This window comes from Lepisma saccharinum, chromosome 15 (genome assembly GCF_977018435.1).
Source record: "Lepisma saccharinum chromosome 15, izLepSacc3.1, whole genome shotgun sequence".
Lineage (NCBI taxonomy): Eukaryota > Metazoa > Arthropoda > Insecta > Zygentoma > Lepismatidae > Lepisma > Lepisma saccharinum.
This window is the reverse complement of record NC_139243.1, coordinates 80,112,645-80,132,808: the sequence shown is the minus strand read 5'-3', so window position 1 is coordinate 80,132,808 and position 20,164 is coordinate 80,112,645. Positions and strand designations below refer to the sequence as shown.

At 36.8% G+C, this 20,164-nt stretch overlaps 1 protein-coding gene across 3 annotated transcripts in view; it reads right to left on the bottom strand.

Annotated features, from left to right (window-relative positions):
* LOC145999776 (telomerase protein component 1-like) overlaps positions 1-20,164 on the bottom strand; it is a 374,109-nt gene that overhangs the window by 106,116 nt on the left and 247,829 nt on the right. For all 3 annotated transcript variants that reach the window (XM_083137076.1, XM_083137078.1, XM_083137077.1), the window contains exons 14-17: positions 7,531-7,637; positions 4,123-4,185; positions 1,017-1,181; positions 92-268 (exon numbers count right to left, since the gene is read on the bottom strand). In XM_083137076.1, the coding sequence (XP_082993202.1) occupies positions 92-268; positions 1,017-1,181; positions 4,123-4,185; positions 7,531-7,637 (512 nt within the window). The remainder of the gene's footprint in view (positions 1-91; positions 269-1,016; positions 1,182-4,122; positions 4,186-7,530; positions 7,638-20,164) is intronic.

The window sequence follows — 20,164 nt, the reverse complement described above, 5'->3', positions numbered from 1 at the left end:
TAGCTACATGGACAATGAAGAACTTTAGTTGCAACCGTTACAAAAGTACAGTGCTCATAGCTCAGAATGTAAGAGAAAAGATTAACTGTACCTGTTGTTGTAGACATCATTTTCTGTAACACCCCATCTCAGGTCGATCTCCTTGAGGGTGATGTACAACCTCTGGGCCCTTTTCTGAAGCTCTGGAAACACATACTGGATGAGGAGGTCACGTTCACCATGCATGTCGCGGAAAGTTGATGATATGAACACGCGAATAGTTCTCCACCTGAAATAAATTAAACACATATTCATTCTAACTTTTCAAACATTCACTTGTTTCTCTTCCTTCACTACTGCATGATGACATTTCCAGTTACAACTACTGCATGATGACATTTCCAGTTACAATCAGCAGTGGGTCACCCCATTTCAACCTTCGAGCACACAAGACATGGCAAAAGGTCACGTCGAAAGTGCACGAGTCCTTATTGTAGAGGGTGATTCTGAACAATGGGACAAACTTCAGGAGGTGATTCCTGACAGGACAAGGAACAAAGAAGTCAGTTAGTACCATCCATCGTACACTAATAGTTGTTTTGTATCCATAGTCTGAGATTCACTTGAGACATGAACTCACCACCAAAAGTTGTAGAATAAAGTTACAGCCAAGAAATTGTGCCCTTTGTGGTTGCTGTTCATCTAATTTCATACATTATCCTCATTATGATTAACCTAAAATTAAGTTACATGACCTACAAATAAAAGAACTTGACAAAAACACAAAAAAGTGGTACTTACGTTTTGCGAGTACGTTATTTACAAAGCAACATTTCGAGAATCTACTGTTCTCTTCTTCAGGCCTAAAACTTCGACTACGAAAAACTTTCCATAGCAAAGTAAAGATATTTTAAAAACCAGGAATAAGGGTGTGGGTTTGATATGGGTTAAACAGGAATTTAAAAACCATGCCTAAAACTGTTGTTGCCTCCATATTCTGTTACAAATTAAAATACCCTTTTCATCTAAACACTTACTTTGGAACTTTCAAAGCATCTGACAAAGGCTTCTCAGGTCCTGGAGCTGTTGCAGTGACATTGCTGTCTCTCAGAGGAGGCTTTGGTAGTGGCACCAGATTGTACTTCTTGTCAATGCCATTTATGTATGACAACTGGCCTCCATTGCCATACTCTGCTATGTATCTGGAAGAAAATAACTAATTACTAGAATAAACGAAGTGGCATTTACACATTACAGTAGAGCATCGATTATCCGAACGTCGGTCAACCGAACGACCGCTTAACCGAACTGTGTACTCGCTCACTTTCAGATATCTGTAATGAAAAAAGTACGTGACTTAGCTGCTCGTAAGCGTGTAGGCTTGCTTAGACAGACCAAAATAAAGGATTTTTTTAAACGTTAATTTTGTGTACTGTGTGTATTGTTCATGCAAAATGCGTATGTAATATGTACATATTTTTGTTTAATAAACTGTACCACATACTATATATTCGTACTCAAGTTGCCTTTGTACGTTACTTTGTAATACATACTTAAAGAGATGCCTGTTTTTATGAATAAATTTACTGTACAGTACTTCTTTTTGGCAAATAAACATGTACAGTTCGATTATCCGAACAAACCAGTTTTCCGAACACCCATGTCCCCCAATTACTTCGGATAATCGACGCTCTACTGTACATTAATGTTCAATTGACAAACCTGTACAAAACATTGAAATACCTGAAACCACCAGTTATTCACTTCTAAAATGAATGCATAATAATTCCATTTAAACTTTATGAAAATATATTCAACTATAGAGTTCAGTGACTGACTGTTTCAATTCACAAAAAGCTGTTTAAATTTGAATTTGAATTAAAAATTTTGGGTGCGTCAGCACTAAGGCTATTTTGCACCCATCACATTATACGGGGTCCAGCCCCTTATCGTTACACATAACAACTCTAACATTGCATAACTAAAATCATAAAATATTAAAATCTTCTGACTTTCGTTAAAAGCTGAGGCTGTGAAGGAGCACTCAGCACAAATAAGGACAAAACACAGGACAACACAAACAAAATTATACTGGTCATGGGGCCAGTCGCCAGAGCCTCGTTAGCCTGCAGTCCAGGGTGTACTATGTGGAAGTGAGGTTGACTATTGGGTGCACTACGTGGAAGAAGCACCCCTTACACCCCACAAAAAGCTGTTCATTGACATTCTAATATACACAGACTTCATACAACAAAGTATATGTATGACCTATTTTGCATATTTTAAAGTATTTTTTCTGCAATAGTTACATTATATTATAAGAAGTGAATTTCAATAGTGCTGTACTTTGAAATGTATTAAATAAAGTGTTTCTTCCTTTGAACATGGTTGTATTCTGTACAAAGGATACTTCTACAAATATTAATTTAGAGAAATGGTTGTAGTCTTGTGAAAAGCCTTCTCTTGGAACTAACATCCAGAACCTTCAGCATCCAGTACTGATCAACATGATAAAGTGTGGATCAGTTGGTCATTTTGAATGAAAATATTTTTTATTTTAGCCACATATTTCTGCTGTTTTTGGAACTAAATATTTTTCAAATGTATCAAATGCATCTAACTTACTTTGTCTTCTTATTCAATAAATATTCAATTCTTTATCTATTTGACAATCATTTCCTTGCCTGAACATTTTAATTTTTTTCAAATTTTGGTGATCTTAACTATACGTAAGCTAGATAATGAATAGGTGCTGTTATATCTCTATTTTTGTACCATGTCTTTACCTATTCATGTAATAATAATAATACAATACTAATTCATTTACATATTATCAATAGACCTATGAATTATATTAATGTATTAACATTATTATTATATTTCTGAGACACTTGTTTTGGATACCCCCCCCCCCTAATTTCCAAATATACAGTGCCTTTCACAGCCAAGGTGGCCACGGAGTGGCAGCTAATGTGCCAGGAAATAAATCACATCTCACCGGCATTTAGACCCACAGCTGTTCGCTGACCTTGGCACTGGATGCATCAGTGCTTCAGTATCCAGATTGCTGGTGTTAAGTTTGCACGTGTTTGTGAAGTGTTCAGGTGTTAACAAGTGTTTTGGATTTTGTTGTTTTAGTTTACGTGTTACTGGTGCTTTTCTGCAGTCTAATAATGCCACTCTATATGTACAATTTAAAACAACTAATTTTTATGTAGGACTTTTACATCACTACGAATTCTTGTAGGGAAGTTAGAATGTGTTTTGCACCAGAATTCCAAGATATTCCTGTTCCACACAGATACAGTGTTTGAATACTTTGAACAAATTTAGGGAATCAGGGTCTGTTCTTGATTAAAAGAATAGGGTAAAATGGTGTGTGCTGACTGAGGAGAAACTAGACGACGACGGAACACGATTGTAACTTACTGCTCAAAAATTCCTCTGGGTCCTTGCACAAAAACATACATTTTCATGACGTCTGCATGGCGAGATACCAAGCCTTTAAACCTGAAGCCATACATTAGAAGAATTGAAAGAAAATATCAGGAGAGAAATTGAAGCAATTTCGGAAAAGAAACTGATATGTGTTAGTGAACATTTCCTAAAAAATATGTCGGAAATGAGTGGATGCAGGAGAACATCATTTCCAACATCTCTTGGAACAAGGTACGTGTTCATCTTCATTGTAACTGTCAATGTAATTGTATGAGATTATTTCATTACATAGTCAGTGGTTCCAGGTACGCAGATGTTGCATCCAGTTTGCCGGCAGATGAGATCTTACTTCCCGGCACAGTAGCCACTGCTGCACGACCACCTAGGACGTGAAAGGCACTGTATTTCTAGATACTTGCCTGGCTGACATGAAACATACATTGCAAGGTTGGAAAGCCTGGAGGTTGAAGTGAAACATAAATTAATGAAATATAAATATCAAAATTAATGGAAGGAGACTACCATTAAAAAATAAATAATTTTGATAATTGTGTGGAAGCTAAAGCATAGTAAATGAAGACAAAAATCTTATTCTTAAAACAAACATTTCAATATTATTTACAAATAAAAGCATTGTATCAAATATGCATTTGCATCATTCTAGTAACAACTATAATTCTATACAAATAAAAAAAAAATACTTACAACAAAATCTGGTCACTCAGCCCACTCAAGTGGATGTTTTTCTTTCCCTCTTCAAAGGTTGCACTGGGGGAAAAAAAACATCACCTTAGTTTTTCGTATCATTGTCCAGCAGTTAGAAATACACAATTGAAAAGAGTGAAATTTCTAACTTAAATGTTAATTATAAAAATATTCTGCCTCTTTTAAACACACTATATTCGTTTAACAGCCATAACACCACCTCTAACAACTGTTTCAATGTGGCCATTATCCACTTATTACCCCCATGCACAGATACCAGACACTTCTTCCCGCAGGTGATGGAAAAGGGTCTACATATCAGGCATGTACGCCACTATACTGCCCTGACTCAACCTAGCCACCCAAAAAATGCCCCCACCCCATTTCCTGCCCACCTGAACTTCACCCACCATCCAACATGCAGTAAAGACTGGCATCAGCATCTTCACGTCAACGCCCGTTAACTACAGTAGACTCGCAATTAACCGAGTCCCGATTAACCGAGGCTCCGGGTTAACCGAGGGAGTGGTTGGAAAACATCGCACTTCATAATGCACCCCCTGTTTGTTTACTAGTAAGTTGGAGTCAAGTCACTGTCCGCGCTGCACGTTGTTGGTGTATCCGATTGTTACGGTGGTGTTTAAATCTGTGTATAGGCCTATTCTAAGCCAGTAATGTAGTATGAGTGGCAAATGGAAAAGGTGTGTCCAAAAAACTATGAAAGACTTTTTGAAAAAGTAATCTTCTCATTTATGTTGTACTAGTAATAAATAATTACTATACAGTTTTAATGGTTGTTTCCTCATTTATGACCTATTAGCACATTATCACCATATTATCCGAGTTTTTCCGTATCCGAGGTAGTCTCGGTCCCAATTAGCTCGGATAATCGCAAGTCTACTATATTTAGATTCTTTCTGGCTACACTGATGTACCAACGCCTTCAATAGTCTGTGTGTCTACTTTGTGAATATGTGACCATACACCAAAATATAGAAACAACTTGTTATTTGTGGCAAGTGTTTACTGTCTCGTACCTCATAAATTTTTATTTATCCACCCCACTCGCACTTTTCCTCATTCCTGTGTTACAGACACACACACGCTATAAATCTTGCACAAATAGTCATGGAGACTATGGCTTGCTTGTAAATATGGAGAGTTACTGTATCACACAACAATCCATCCCAGTGCATAGAGAAGATAGGTAAAGTTACCCCATTTCACGAAAGCACATGGTGGGTGGGGGGGGGGTACAGCCACGTTTGACTGATAAACATTTCTCTTACTCAGGTCACATGGTAATGAAAGGAGTTAAAATATTCAAGTTAAAAGTACATGGTTACTTTACATGTAAAGTATTTTACTTTAAAAGTACGAGGTTTGGCTAGAAAAAAACGGATTGATGTTGCTATTGGCAAACAACGAATGCACGAAGGTTGAGCAATGCATGATTCTATACTACCATACCCTGCCTACAGAATGACTAATTACCCTGGGTGCAGCCTCTCAGTTTCGCTGTGGCACTTGGACAAAGCGGAACGTGCATCTGTGCTCCGTCGGAAAAATGCTGAGTATTAAAATGGAACAGCGTGTCAATATGAAGTTCCTTTACAAACTGGGGAAATCCGCAACAGAAGCATATGACATGTTAAAATCTGTGTACGGGGATTAGTGTTTATCACGCACACAAGTGTTTGAGTGGTTTAAACGGTTTAAAGAAGGACAGGAAATGATCCAAGACAACCCACGTTCAGGACGACCATGCACGTCGAAAACTGAAACAAACATTCAAAAAGTGAGTGATGTGATTCGAAAAAATCGTCGATTGACCATTAGAGCAGTTGCTGAAATCACAGGAGTAGACAAAGAAAGTGTCCGACAAATTTTACACAAGAATTTGAACATGATTAAAGTGTGTTCAAAACTCGTGCCAAGGAACCTGACATTGGACCAGAAGGAAGCTCGAGTGAACATTTGTACGGACACTTTGAAGAACATTGAAATAGACCCTACATTCTTAGAGAGAGTGATAACCTGTGATGAATCGTGGTTTTTCACGTACGACCCTGCCACAAAGCGCCAATCAATGCATTGGAAGACCCCGAGTTCGACACGTCACAAGAAAGCTCGCATGAGCAAGTCCAAATTCAAAGCCATGATGATTGTCTTTTTAGACATTCGAGGCATTGTGTACGTTCATTGGGTACCCGAGGGTCAAACTGTAAACCAACATCATTACATTAATGTGCTGAAAACCCTTCGTGAGCGAGTAAGAAGACGACGACCTGATTTGTGGCAACGGAAGTCATGGATTCTGCACCAAGACAATGCTCCTGTCCATACGGCCCTGTCAGTGAAGACATTTTTGGCTAAATATGGCATCCCAGTGTTAGAACATCTGCCGTATTCACTGGACCTTGCTCCCTGTGACTTCTTTTTATTCCCCAGAGTGAAGTCTGCCCTAAAAGGAACCAGATTTGAGACAGTAGAAGCTGTGCAAAGAAAAGCGACGGATGTAATGAACATGATCTCCGAAAATGACTGGCAACACTGCTTCCAGCAATGGAAAATTTGTATGGAGCGGTGTACAGATCGTGCAGGGGAGTACTTTGAAGGAGATAAAGTTCCTGTTGTACAAAATGCCGAATAAAAGATTTCATAGCATCAGTCCGGTTTTTTTTCTAGCCAAACAATGTATGCATAAAAATGTGACACAAGGTGCCATCGTCCATGGCATGTGATCGTAGCTGAAATAAATTTTAACCCTTTCGTGATGAAGACTTACGATGGTTATCCAAAACATTGAGTAGGTCTGTAAAATAACACCACTATGAGGCATGTTATGAATTATTTTATTATTGAGAGTCAGGACCTACCTACTGACCTCACTCCCACATGCCTCAGCAGAGCATGTTACGGGTTATGTGTGGTCAGCATGAGAACCCTCAGTCGTTGATGTAGGTTATGCTACTCATTCGTAGCTCCCCAATTTCCTTACGATGGTGTGTGACCACCGGTCCCATACACTGGCCGAAATCTCAGGAGAAAAGTTGGTATGCTTCCTGTCAGGAGATTTTACATTTGTTTTCCTTCATATCTCAAAAATACATTCTTAAAACAGCATTGGATAACCATGTACTCCCTCCAGTATAAACTTCACATATTACAGGAAAGAAAATATCCACCCCTGGTCTGTCTACATATCATTCCTTATAATAATAAAGCTCTCTACAGTATTTTTTTGTACACAAAAGCCAAACTTGTATTCTTTTGTTGCAATATGAAAAATCACTGGACTGTATGTGGTAAAAAAAAGTACCCTATTTTGATACCGAGCAAACATGACAATTTCATGTTTCTCTTACAACTATAACCCATTTTGTTAATATAAACCACGAAAATTACCTTTGCTGAGAATCACCAACATTCACGGATACATACAAGAGATCCTTGTTGACAAGATGGCGGTATTTGGATAAAAATAACTCCACCCATGGAAGTTCGTCGATTTCCTGTAGAATCAAGAAAAAACATTGATTACATAAATGAAATGTAATATACCGTGCGTCCATTTCGATCTGCAGCCGAGAGATCGGGAGAAGCGTGGCGGGCGGCGCTGGCGGAGATGCCGACATTTGCGGCCTGAAATGCCCGCTTATTTTTATGGACATATGCAGACATTTATATAAATATTGCAAAACGAGCACTAACCTGTGTTATAAGAGTATGGTTTTAATTTTAGTAGCTTAGTGGCTGTATGTGCTGATGATTTTGACACTCCCATCTCCTGTGAAACACGGCGTAGAGGTTTGTTTGGATAACTTTCTAACGCTGCCCCAATTTCATCGAGTTCATCGAGGAAGCTCACGAAAACCATTGACTTTTAATGGTTTCGTCGGCAGCGTTGCAGTGTTGCACATTCGAAACCTCCAAACGATCCCCATCGACACAAAACTCTTTCAAGGATATAAACTTAAGCAGGACGTTGCTGGTCAAAACTATGATTAAAATGTTTTATTATCTGTGACTCTTATCGTCACTTCTAAAGCGTATTTTTTTGTGTATATAATTACAGAACTTGGATGAATTACAGATGATGAATTATAACCCAGGTTAGTGCTCGTTTTGCAATATTTATATAAATGTCTGGATATGTCCGTAAAAATAAGCGAGCATTACAGGCTGCAAATGTCGGCATCTCCGCCAGCGCCGCCCGCCACGCTTCTCCCGATCTCTCGGCTGCAGATCGAAATGGACGCACGGTATATATATGGATGCTATTCACCACATGTTTGCATTTCTGTGCTTCCTTGGTGTGGGTGGGAATTTCACATTTGGTTTTGAAAAGAATAACATGGAGTTCAAAGGTGTAAAAGCAGTGTCTTAAGAAAAGGTCACAATCATTGTGTTGCAATATGAGACTGGGAACAAATAATTTTTCTCAGGTATCTATGCATCATTTTCAGACAGATCCGATATGAAAAAGTCAGTGGATTCAGGCCGTAAAGCGAAAAGATTGGACACAAACATGAAGGAGTAGGCTCTGCAGTCGGCACTTCATCACCAGAGTAAACAAATAAAAATATTTTACCTGTTTGAAAATTATAATTGTCTAACTCTCATATCTTGAATAAATTTAAAAGTTGGACCTGTTTAAAATCATTCAGAATTCCAAAAATTATAGTTTTAAGTAAGGTCACACAATATAAACTTTATGAGTAAAATCTGTACTAACTTTTAAAGTCTTTTCTTGAACGACTCTTGCAAAAGTTAACAAGAAAATACAATAACTGTGCATTTCAGTATTGTAACTGTATAAAAATTTAAAAGAATTAATGGAAAATAGTTGTACTAGATATTCACTCGGCTTGTGGATCGAATAATAATAATAATAATAATAATAAATTGTGTTTACTTTGTGTTATAATTGTACAATAACATTTATAGCCATCGTAATTATTATCATTATTGTAATTACTTCTACTATTTTACATTTTATCAATGGTCTTTATCTCCCTACAAAAATTTTCAATGACGCCCATGGCTCTATCTAAGGTATAAGCCATAAAATTAAGGGGTCTGTGTTTAAGTATACAATTTGAAAATTACACACTTTACTGTTGTAATCGAAGTATTTCAATGTTTATAATTTATGTAAGCTTTACTTCAACCTGCAGAACTCTTATCAAACACGAAACTGTTGGCAGAAGATCAACATTGTCTTGGAAAATATTAGTATTGTCCCTTATATCTGCATCCAAAGACCCAGGAACTTCCCAATTTTTTCCGGATATGTTTGTTTTCGGTATTGCTTTCAAATTTCAAGCGATCCATTCTGTATGTGATCTTTTGTAACAAAATAAGCTCCAAGATAATCTTTATCCCAATTATTTGCATTGGGAATTTGATCAAACCGGAAGTTCATTTTCTACCTGCGATAATCAAATTGCCTGATAGATTTTTTTGTTTGTTTGCTTGTTTACCCAGGAACATTCCCCACACGTCAGAGTACAGAAAGAGCAGCAACCAGGCATATCTGAATTCACAAACTTCTTTCTAAATAATCTACACAAAAGTATAAGGTTGATTGATTGATTGATTTGTTTATTTTACTTCACTTTTTTGAAACTTTTGGCTAATCCTGAAGATGAGGATGAGGGATGATATGATGAAATTGATGAAGGGACAATCACAATGAATACCCATGCCAGGATCCAAACCCAGGATCTCTGGTGTTGTAGAAATATAATAATAGGATTTTTCAATTATAAAGGAAGTAAAAAGTGATCTCCTGTGATTTGCACCATACCATGAAGGCATATAGGGGGAGGCTGTGGAGTTAGGGCCCCACCGGGGGGGGGGGGAATAATGTCATTAGCACCATGCCCCTGACCACCTTTACACCCCAGTTTCCTCCAGGTTCTTACTTTACACGATGCTGGGTGGGCACCGGAGCTGCTTGAACAGGTGGAAACAATCCCAGGTCTCCTCTGCCAGGGATCAAACCTGGGCCTCTTGCATATTAATCAGATACCCTAATAACTGAGCTACTGTAGCTTCACGGATATTTCAATTATCCCTTTGAAAATTAAACATCTCTACTGCTGAGTTAACCTAGGAAGAATATGTCGTATGATATTTTAACACTGCATTTCCAAGTGTACAGATAGAATGATCTTCAGTTATGTAACACAAACACTAGTAACCTAGACCTCTAGTAGGTTGGACCTAGTAGGGCCTTCCTACTAGACTCTAGTTAGTAGGGTTATCTTTAATCTAGTGAGCTAGAACTAACTGGTGATACACAGTACACAAAAAAAAATATTATTGCATAGGTGAAGTTCTTTATTTGTGCATTGCAGTTTTTATTGTTGTTTTTTTTCTGATTAATTTCAAAACGTCACAGCCTTCTTTCACAAAAGTTATTGCAGCTAAGACCATCTTCCTACATTTATTGGTGAAGGCAATGGTCCTTGAAAATTTATCAGGAAACCAATAGAAACTGGAATGATGAAATATGGAACTTTACCTACGCAATACTTGAACCATGTTTACCACACAAACCTTAAATTCTTTACATGTTATTACTGTGTTGCATCTGAAATCCATGCCTATACCTGACAAGGAAACATAATAGATTAAACTCCATGATTAGAATAAAACCTTCATCACTTGATTCAGCATCCAAAACAATGTAAATGATATTTCCAGTACAAAATAAATTCAAAATAAATGTTCAACTTGGAATGTAGCACATACAAAAGAGCAAAAAATATGAACATTGGTTATATTGTATTTCTTTAAAAATATAAAATGGACGTAGTAGAAAAATTAACATTCGCATAATTTGCTACACCATATCACACAATCTAGCACAAAAACCATGCCCATTCTAATTATTTTCTTGCTGGGTATTATTTTCCGACCACTGCCTCTGCTAATAGTGAATATGAAAGAATTTTTGGGTCAGGCAATGTTCATATTGCTTGCTGTTTTGTATGTGCTACATTCCAAATTGAACATTTATTTTGAATTTATTTTGTACTGGAAATATCATTTACATTGTTTTGGACGCTGAATCAAGTGATGAAGGTTTTATTCTAATCTTGGAGTTTAATCTATTATGTTTCCTTGTCAGGTATAGGCATGAATTTCAGAAGCAACACAGTAATAACATGTAAAGAATTAAGGTTGATGTGGTAAACATGGTTCAAGTATTTTTGTTTTTAATGAAAAAAAAAGTTTTTACATAGGTAAAGTTCCATATTTCATCATTTCAGTTTTTATTTGTTTCCTGTTCAACGCCATGTGCTTCAGCTTGTAGTTAACATTGAAAGTTATATAATATACTCGCGTACTTTCTACGTGGCCTTTGGCCACGTCTTGTACGCCCGCATGAGTGACCTTCGGCCAAGTTGTGGACGCAATCAGGTTATACTGTAGATGGGCTTCCTCAATGATCTTAATGACTTTGAAAATATCTGCATGTTGTATTGGATGAAGGGGAACAAGTGTATAAGATTGCTAATTTGAAAAGTTGAGAAAATAACTTTATGTGTGTATTTTCATAATAATAAACTGGGTAAATATTGTCCACTTCAAAATAGTTAGATATTTCATATAAATGAATTGAATGGTGTCACTATATTGGTATATACGTCTTTTGTCATTTTCACATTTTTAAACGTAATTGAAAAATAATTGGTTTCCGCTATTCCCATCAAATTCCTACCTCTCCTCTGTAATAAATTCTGATGGTCATGTTTTGAAATTCGAAAAGTCTAGCTTAATTCCCTTGCAGTAGTTTTCCGGTTGAAAATAAACTTTCTTTAAGTTCCCTAGCAACGTCCGTTTCCATGGACACCAACAAGAACGGCATGCTCTAAAGAATTGTTTGTTATCATGTTTGTTAACATTTAGTTAAGACAAGCATGATGTAGATATTTACGCATTGAGTATAACAATATATACGTAATTGTATCTGGGCTGAAACTCCTTATTATGTAGATGTCACCCTTGTTTCAGGCACCTTTTCAAAACCATGATTTCATTCATCTGTGTGCTATTGATCTGTGAGAAATATAATGTATCTCGACAATTAAGAATTGAAGGAAACAATGTGTGCCGCAAAAGATGTCCGTGGTAACGGTTGCTAAGGACTTGAGAAAAGGGCATTTTCACCCTTAAGGAAGGGCCAATTGAGTAATTTTAGAATTTTCTCTGTCCTTTGGGACGATTTCATGGTGGGTCGTAATCGGGCACTTTTCGCCTCCGGGGCTTCCTTCATGGAGAACATTTATGTCAGTGAGTCAGTCAGTGGTGGGATTGGGGTTTTATATATATTGGACTCACGCACTTTCGGTGTGGCCATTGGCCACATCTTGTACGCTCGCATGCTTGACCTTCGGCCACGTTGTGGGCGCAATCATGTTATAGATGGGGTTCCTCAATGATCTTAATGATTTTGAAGATGCGTGCATGTTGTATTGGATGAAGGGAAACAAGTGTATAAGTTTGCTTTTGTGTGTATGTGCTCTAATATTTTACAAATATTTAACACATATTATTGTCTAGTTTCATAATAATAAACTGGGTACATATGGTCCGTTTCAAAATATTTAGATATTTCATATAAACGAATTAAATAGCGACATGTCTCGTGCGCTCGCCGACGTGGTTCGCTTATTTGAAAAGTTTTGAACTTAACGTTATGTGTGTTCGGCCTCTTGTTTGCTTTCTTAATAATAAGCTGGGTAAGTAAAAACCGTTTCAAGTTAGTTAGTTGGATGTTTTCTGTAAACGGATTCAATAGGGACACTAAATTGGAAAAGCAATATTTACGTATTGTGTCATTTTCACAAGTTAAAACGTAATTGAAAAATAATTGTTTTCCGTCATTCCCCTCGAATTCCACCTCTCATCTGTAATAAATTATGAGGCTCATATTTTGAAATTCGAACAGTCTAGCATAATTCACTTAGTAGTTTCTGGGGTGAAGATCAAGTTCCCTAGCAATGTCTGTTGCCATGGTCAACAACACGCAAGTTAAGCTCTGAAGAATTGTTAGTCATTATACCTCCAAACATTTAGTTAAAGCAAACACGATGTAGATATTATCGCATTGAGTATACCAATATTTAATTGTATCTGGACTGAAACATCTTCTTATGTAGATGTCAACCTTGTTTGAAGCACCTTCTCAAAACCAAGAGTGTGTGATCTGTGAGAAATAATGTAGCTTCACAATAAAGACTTGAATCAAACAAGAGAGTTAGTTGGATGTTTTGTATAAACGAATTCAATAGCGAAACTAAATCGGAAAAGCAATATTTTACGTATCTTGTCATTTTCATTGAACGTAAATGAAAAATAATTGTTTTCCGTCATTCCCTTCGAATTCCTACCTCTGTAATAAATTCTGACGCTCATATTTTGATATTCGAAAATTTGGCATAATTCACTTACAGTAGTTTCCGGGGTGTAAATAAACTTTCTTTAAGTTCCCTAGTATCCATTTTTAAGATAACATACTAATTATATACTGCACAAACCTTGAAACCTAACTTACGGTGAAGGTAATTGTAGTTATATCTAACATACTATCCATCTATATACTTCTAATAAACTTGCTATCCATCAATGTTCATTTGTTTTCTCAACAATAAAATTAATGAAACATATATTATATTCTTTTGACAGATACAGCCCATAATGTTCTATGGTATATTGTTAGAATCTCTTATTGTGCACAAGAATCATTTTTAAACAACATGAGCCACAATCTTAGTTTTCATCTGGTAGTCAATTCCCCTCACAAAATTTATTTTCCGTAAGGTATGGACAGTTGATATGAGTCATATTTTACGTGACGTCACTACTGAAAAATATGACATTAAGGTAACATTTTCAACATCTGCTTCCAAGTTTAATTACAGGCATGGCTAACACAACAGTATTACATGTCTAAACAATTCATTAAAATAACCATGATTTATCGAATTTTGAGTACTAATTAAGTAAGTTATTCATGACTGTTTATGTTATCTCTAGACTAAATCTTCTTATGTCACTTTTGTCTGATGCACGTTTTCTAACTAGGAATTTAATCATATGTGATGATCATTATCTCGAGGATAATAAAAAAGTTTTGGAAGGCACTAAAAACTCTCAACTAAGCACCGAAAGATACAAAGTGCAAGTCATTTTAATTGTTATTATTTTCTTGGGCACCATGTGTCGCCTCAGTCGAATATGACCGTGTACATCTTTAATCTTGCATTGCAACATCTGAGCTTGCATTAACCAGTGCGATTCATAAAAAATCGAAACATATGCAGGAGATTTGTTGTTATTTTAGATATCAAGATTAACTATTTTCAAATTTAGTTTGCAATTAGTAAAATATTTAAAGAAGGTATGTGAATTTCAAATTTAATTATTGTATGTAGAAGTAGTTAAAGCCATGAGTATTCTCTCATTGAGTATACCAATATACATATACGTAATTGTATCTGGACTGAATCTTCTTCTTATGTAGATGTCATCCTTGTTTGAGGCACCTTTTCAAAACCAGGAGTTCATTCATCTGTGTGTGATCTGTGAGAAATATAATGTTAAGAATTAAAGGAAACATTGTGAGCAAAAAGATAAGCCATGGGAACGGTTGCTAAGGACGTGAAAAAAGGGCAATTATAAAAAGGGCCAATTGAACGATTTTTTAATTTTCTCGGCTTTTTGGGACAATTTCATGGGGGGTCGTAATCGGCCTTTTTTTTTTTTTTGCCTCCGGGGCTTCCTTCATGGAGAACATTTATGTCAGTGAGTCAGTGGGATTGGGGCTATATATATATATATATATATATATATATATATATATATATATATATATATATATATATATATATATATATATATATATATTGGATTGGATTGGATGAACTGAAAGGAGTTTTGCAGTATGCAAATCAAAAATGAAAAAAAAAAACTTTAATCATAATTTTAAAGATTATGAAACACAGAACACCTGAAGGGTGTAGTCAATCCTATCTAGGAATCCTTGCATTTCATCAGAAGAATCATTTACTTTTTGTTGTTGATCTTCAAGATTATTATTAAAAAAGAAAAAAACACCTTGCCAAAACTCTGAAAAAATTAAGTTCATTTCTGTCTGGAGGCCCTCTCACTGATTGCAGTTTCTTGGATATCCCAAAGCAGTTTTCTTCATGAGCAGAAGAAAACTTCTCTGGGATGTCTTTCCCAGTACGGAACTTTGTTGAACAAATGCTAAACAAACATCATGTGGAGCATGTAATGTATAATAGTGGAATATCATGACTAGGGAATGGATTTTTAGATCCATGCCTTTTTTTTCTACATCCTAGACGTATGCTATTTAGAGATCTTTGCATTTCTTGTACACAGCACCCTTCTACCGACATACTATAGGAACTAAAAATGCCTAAATGGACTATAAATTCCTATAAATGCCTAAAAGCCCTATTTTGACTTGAAAAATGACTTTAAACCATTCGCTTAACTTTAAAAATTAACTTTTATTAAGAACGACCCTTAATTTTCACCACAAAGGTTTAAGACTCTTGAATCTTGAGACCTTGAACGAATCCGAGTGACAAAAGAAGCAATGCAACAGCAAGGGGTGTCAACGTCTGTGCAAATTTCTGCCCTATTTCAGCTTGCATAGCGAAATTGGAAAAATGTGAAGCGAACAGACTGGATGAGGCATTCTCTGTTGTTAAACACTATATCTCTTAAAGGGACCATAGATGTAGCAAACCAAACAAAAATGTGATCTGTTTTGGGACGGAATCCTAGCTACAATATCAGGGTCGGCATTATTCCCGGCCTCCAACAGTGTAAGTGCGCGGGAAGATTCCAAGAATATGTAACTGGTTGTTTTGCTGTTTCAAGTGCCTGCTGTGATGAGTAGGAAATGCAGCATTGTAAGTGACCAATCACGTTGCCTATTTCCCCCATTGACACAACAGTTAGGTGAAAGGGGGAGAGAGGTTGCACCGGAAACTATAACTGTCCTAGTATAGAAGCTGTTCATCAAGAAGAGAAGACCACTGCGAACCGTCTGCAGTTTGAGTTTTGAGGTTTAGTTTTTTGAGCACACGTTAAGCACAGATAGACTAATCGGGACTTGACCCACAGTTTAAAGTGGGTTCCGAACAAATATGTACCTCCAACGGATATTGAACGTACGACCTCTTTGTTACAAGTTGACAACGTTACCACTATGCCTCAGGAAGAACCAAACCTGCCTTGCGAATCAGGAGCAGTTTGCACCAATAACTTCCTGCGGCATAGAGAGAAGGTTATCCATGGACACTTCTGGGTTGTAACGATCACATTGAAGTTAATGGGATTCTTACAAGCCAGAAGTGTCCATGACTGTACAAGCGTCCTTTCATGGGTGACTGGATGAACTTCACCATGGAGAACATTGAAAAGCATATGGCAGTGCAGTACTTCAAAATATAATAAAGTCTTTACATTAGACAAATTGCATATTTTTTATAATAGTAACTTTTGTACACAAATTGCAACTAAAACCAGGTATTTCATAAAATTATTAATAATTATGTTATCAATTTATTTTAAGCAGCTAAAAGTCCTAAATTCCTCTTTTTTAGGGCCTAAAAATCCGTTCCCTAATCATGACAAACCTTGATCATTCTATCCTTGAACTTACGACTTCACCCAATCATCATGCCAAGGATTCGTAAGTGTTCTTTCTCCACAAAATACAGGGTGTCCTGATTGGAATGCCCTAATTTGAAATTTTTATAATGAACATATGAGACAATTTTGTTTCGTATACCAGGTGATAGATGGTAGCATAACTGTGAAAATTTGAAATAGTTTCAAGAGAGGAAGGGGATTATTATTATTATTTTATTTTATTTTTTGTATTCCAGGTGGTGAAAGAATTCGAAGTAATAATTTGTATTTAAATCTCAAGTTCATCCAAAGTGACACTATGGAACAGCTTTGTGAGCTGTACTGGGACAGTACTACAGGCAACCTTGCGGGAAATCGAGAATCAGCTGGACATCCTCCCTGCCACTCATGGGGAGCATGTAGAAATGTACTAAAAATGCACTTATGGACTAATTACTACTTTGCTCACAGAAACCTTATGACTATGTATATTCATTGATTCATTTGGATACACCAAATACATGTGAAGTTACAGATAGTTGCTATTATGGCATTCCAATTTGGACAACCTGTGCTCACATTGCCTCATTTCACATAAGGAACGTAATTTAACAGTTGAAGATGTACAGGTGGTGGACATTGAAACTGAAACACTGGTGACGCCTTGTAATCAAGGGGTCCCGGGTTCGAACCCGGTGGAGGCACAAAGTGGTTCGGATCCCACTTTAAACTGTACGTCCAGTCCCAATTAGCCTTACTGTGCATAAAGTGGACTTTAAACACCAAATCAACCAACAAAAAAAAAACACTGATAATTATAGACCGGATGTTAGGCAAAATGCCAATTCTTTCCTGTTAGAGATATGATGAAAACAAATGTTGCGAGGACCAGAGGGGAGGGATTAGCTTCATTTAAAGGCAATTTAATTTTGCCTATTTCATACGATATTGCCTATATTATTTCATAAATGCCAGATATTGCCTTATTTAGGCATTTTCTTTAAAATAGGGATATGACTGAACTCTGTGCATACAATTTCCTGTTCCCAGGATTAGTTTCCGATGCTTCCAAGAAATTTAAAAATAACAGTTTACAGTAGAAAGATGCATGGCCTGCTCAAGGTCAAGCTCCACCCCGATTCATTGGAAGAATGTCGCCAAGGGGGTGATTGGCCTCTCCTCGCACTTTCCTGGGCTGGCTATCTGAGTTGCATTCCACAGGTGCACGTAGTCTGGCGAAAGCTCTTCAAAGGATCACTGCAGTTTTCTCTCGTGGTTTGTGGTGGAAATGTTGTGTGTATTTGTGCTTTTTACTCACAGAAATGCCCAAGGAAGCATCTTCTCTGAGAACCAAATTAAGCAACTATGTGAAAAGTCTGTGAATTGCATGAAAAAATATTACGTTATGCAACACTTGAGAAACTGTTAAACACAATTCGGTTTCTATATGAGAAGCAAAAGTCATGCAAGATAAAACCGTCACTAATTACATCATACGCTATTTCTCCTAGGCAGTCTCAGTTTTCTGCAGATTTGTGTAAGGCATTCATAGAGGCAGACATTCCTTTGTGGAAATTGCAGAATGCCTCTTTAAGGGGATTCCTATCGAAGTACACAGGTGAACATGTACCGAATGAGTCAACACTGTGTAAAATTTACGTCGAAGGGTCTTACACGGGTGTCATTGAAAGAATTAGTGAGGAAGTTAGGGGGGAAAAAATTTGGGTGTCTATTGATGAAACAACCGATGCTATGGGAAGGTTTCTTGCTAATGTTGTAATTGATACAATGGAACACAATGTACCCAGAATATTTTTTATTGCATGTGAGCAACTGGAAAAAACTAATAGTACAGCAATTGCTCAGTTGTTCACTTCCGCACTAAATTTGCTTTGGCCGGATGGCGTTAAGCTTGAAGATGTGCTTTTGCTTGTAACAGATGCAGCACCATATACGAAAAAAGCAGCAACGGCCCTAGTTATTTTCCCCGCTATGCTGCACATAACATGTCTCGCGCATGCTTTCCATCAAGTTGCAGAGGAAATTTGTGTTTCATTTCCCAAAGTTGACTCTTTAATTTCCAATGCTAAGAAAATATTCCTCAAAGCACCATCCCGGCTTCTTTTGTTTAGAGAAACAGCCCTTGAACTTGCTTTGCCTCCACAGTCAATACTAACTAGATGGGGTACTTTGATATCTGCTGCAGTATATTACGCGACCAACTATCAGGTGGCTGAAGTAATTAATTCCCTATCTTAAGATGATGCAACATCAATTCCCGTAACACAGCATCTTTTGAACAATTCTGTTGTGCGGAACGACTTACGATTCATCACCACCCATTATTCAAATTTGCCAGACACAATAACATTACTGCAAGAGAGAAGTGAAACACTGATAAATTCTATGGACCATTTTCATTCTGCAGTTGTCCAATTTGTGCTGAACCAGGTGCTAAAGGTCAGGCTGTTCATGAGAAATGTCAGTGAGTTATTGCAGCTAATAAGGACTTTGACAAATTAAGGGCAATCCAACAAGTTCTGAAAGGTGAAAATATACAAACTGAGTTAGATCCACATGTTCTCGTGTGCTTTAAGTATGCTCCAGTAACATCTGTGGAGGTTGAAAGATCTATTTCAATTCTAAAAAATGTGTTGTTCGATCGCAGACATAACTTGTCGGTTGATCACCTGAAGAAATACCTTGTTGTGATGTGCAACTGCAATTAGTGCTTCTTATTCAGAGACTGCCAAACCGTACAGTACAAACATGAAATTCATTTAAACAGTTTCTTAGTTTGAACTGCTGTGTGGAATATATAGTGTAAATTTTTTAACTGGAATAACCCTGTGTGCAGTGATAAAGTGTATATTTAAATAATTTGCGTACTGGTTGGAAGTAGCCAACAATTTATATTGTCAGACTATTGTTTGTAACCATTATACAATGGAAAATTTTGGGCTGACGTGACTCCTGTTTGCAGTGATTTATTAAGTACAATATTGGACTGCTGTGTCTCATGATGAGCTCCTGGTTTATTTTAAGAAACTATATTTTTCTATTTTCTATATTTTTTAAACACCTATTTCTTTTTGTATGTCTATCTTCATTATTTTGATTAAATTTTCATTGCCTTTTTTATTGCCTATTTGTATTTTAATGCCTACTTCCTCTGTCCCATAATTATTGTCCGGTACACCTTTGTTTGTTGTCCCATAATCATTGGAATCGACTGTGCGGTAATTGTTGCTCGTTGCGATAAGGTCACGTTGTTCCTCTTCACAATCTTGAAGACTGATCTACTGTGCCTCTCTTCATGTGTGTGCTTTCCATCTGCCTCTTCGTCTGTAATTCC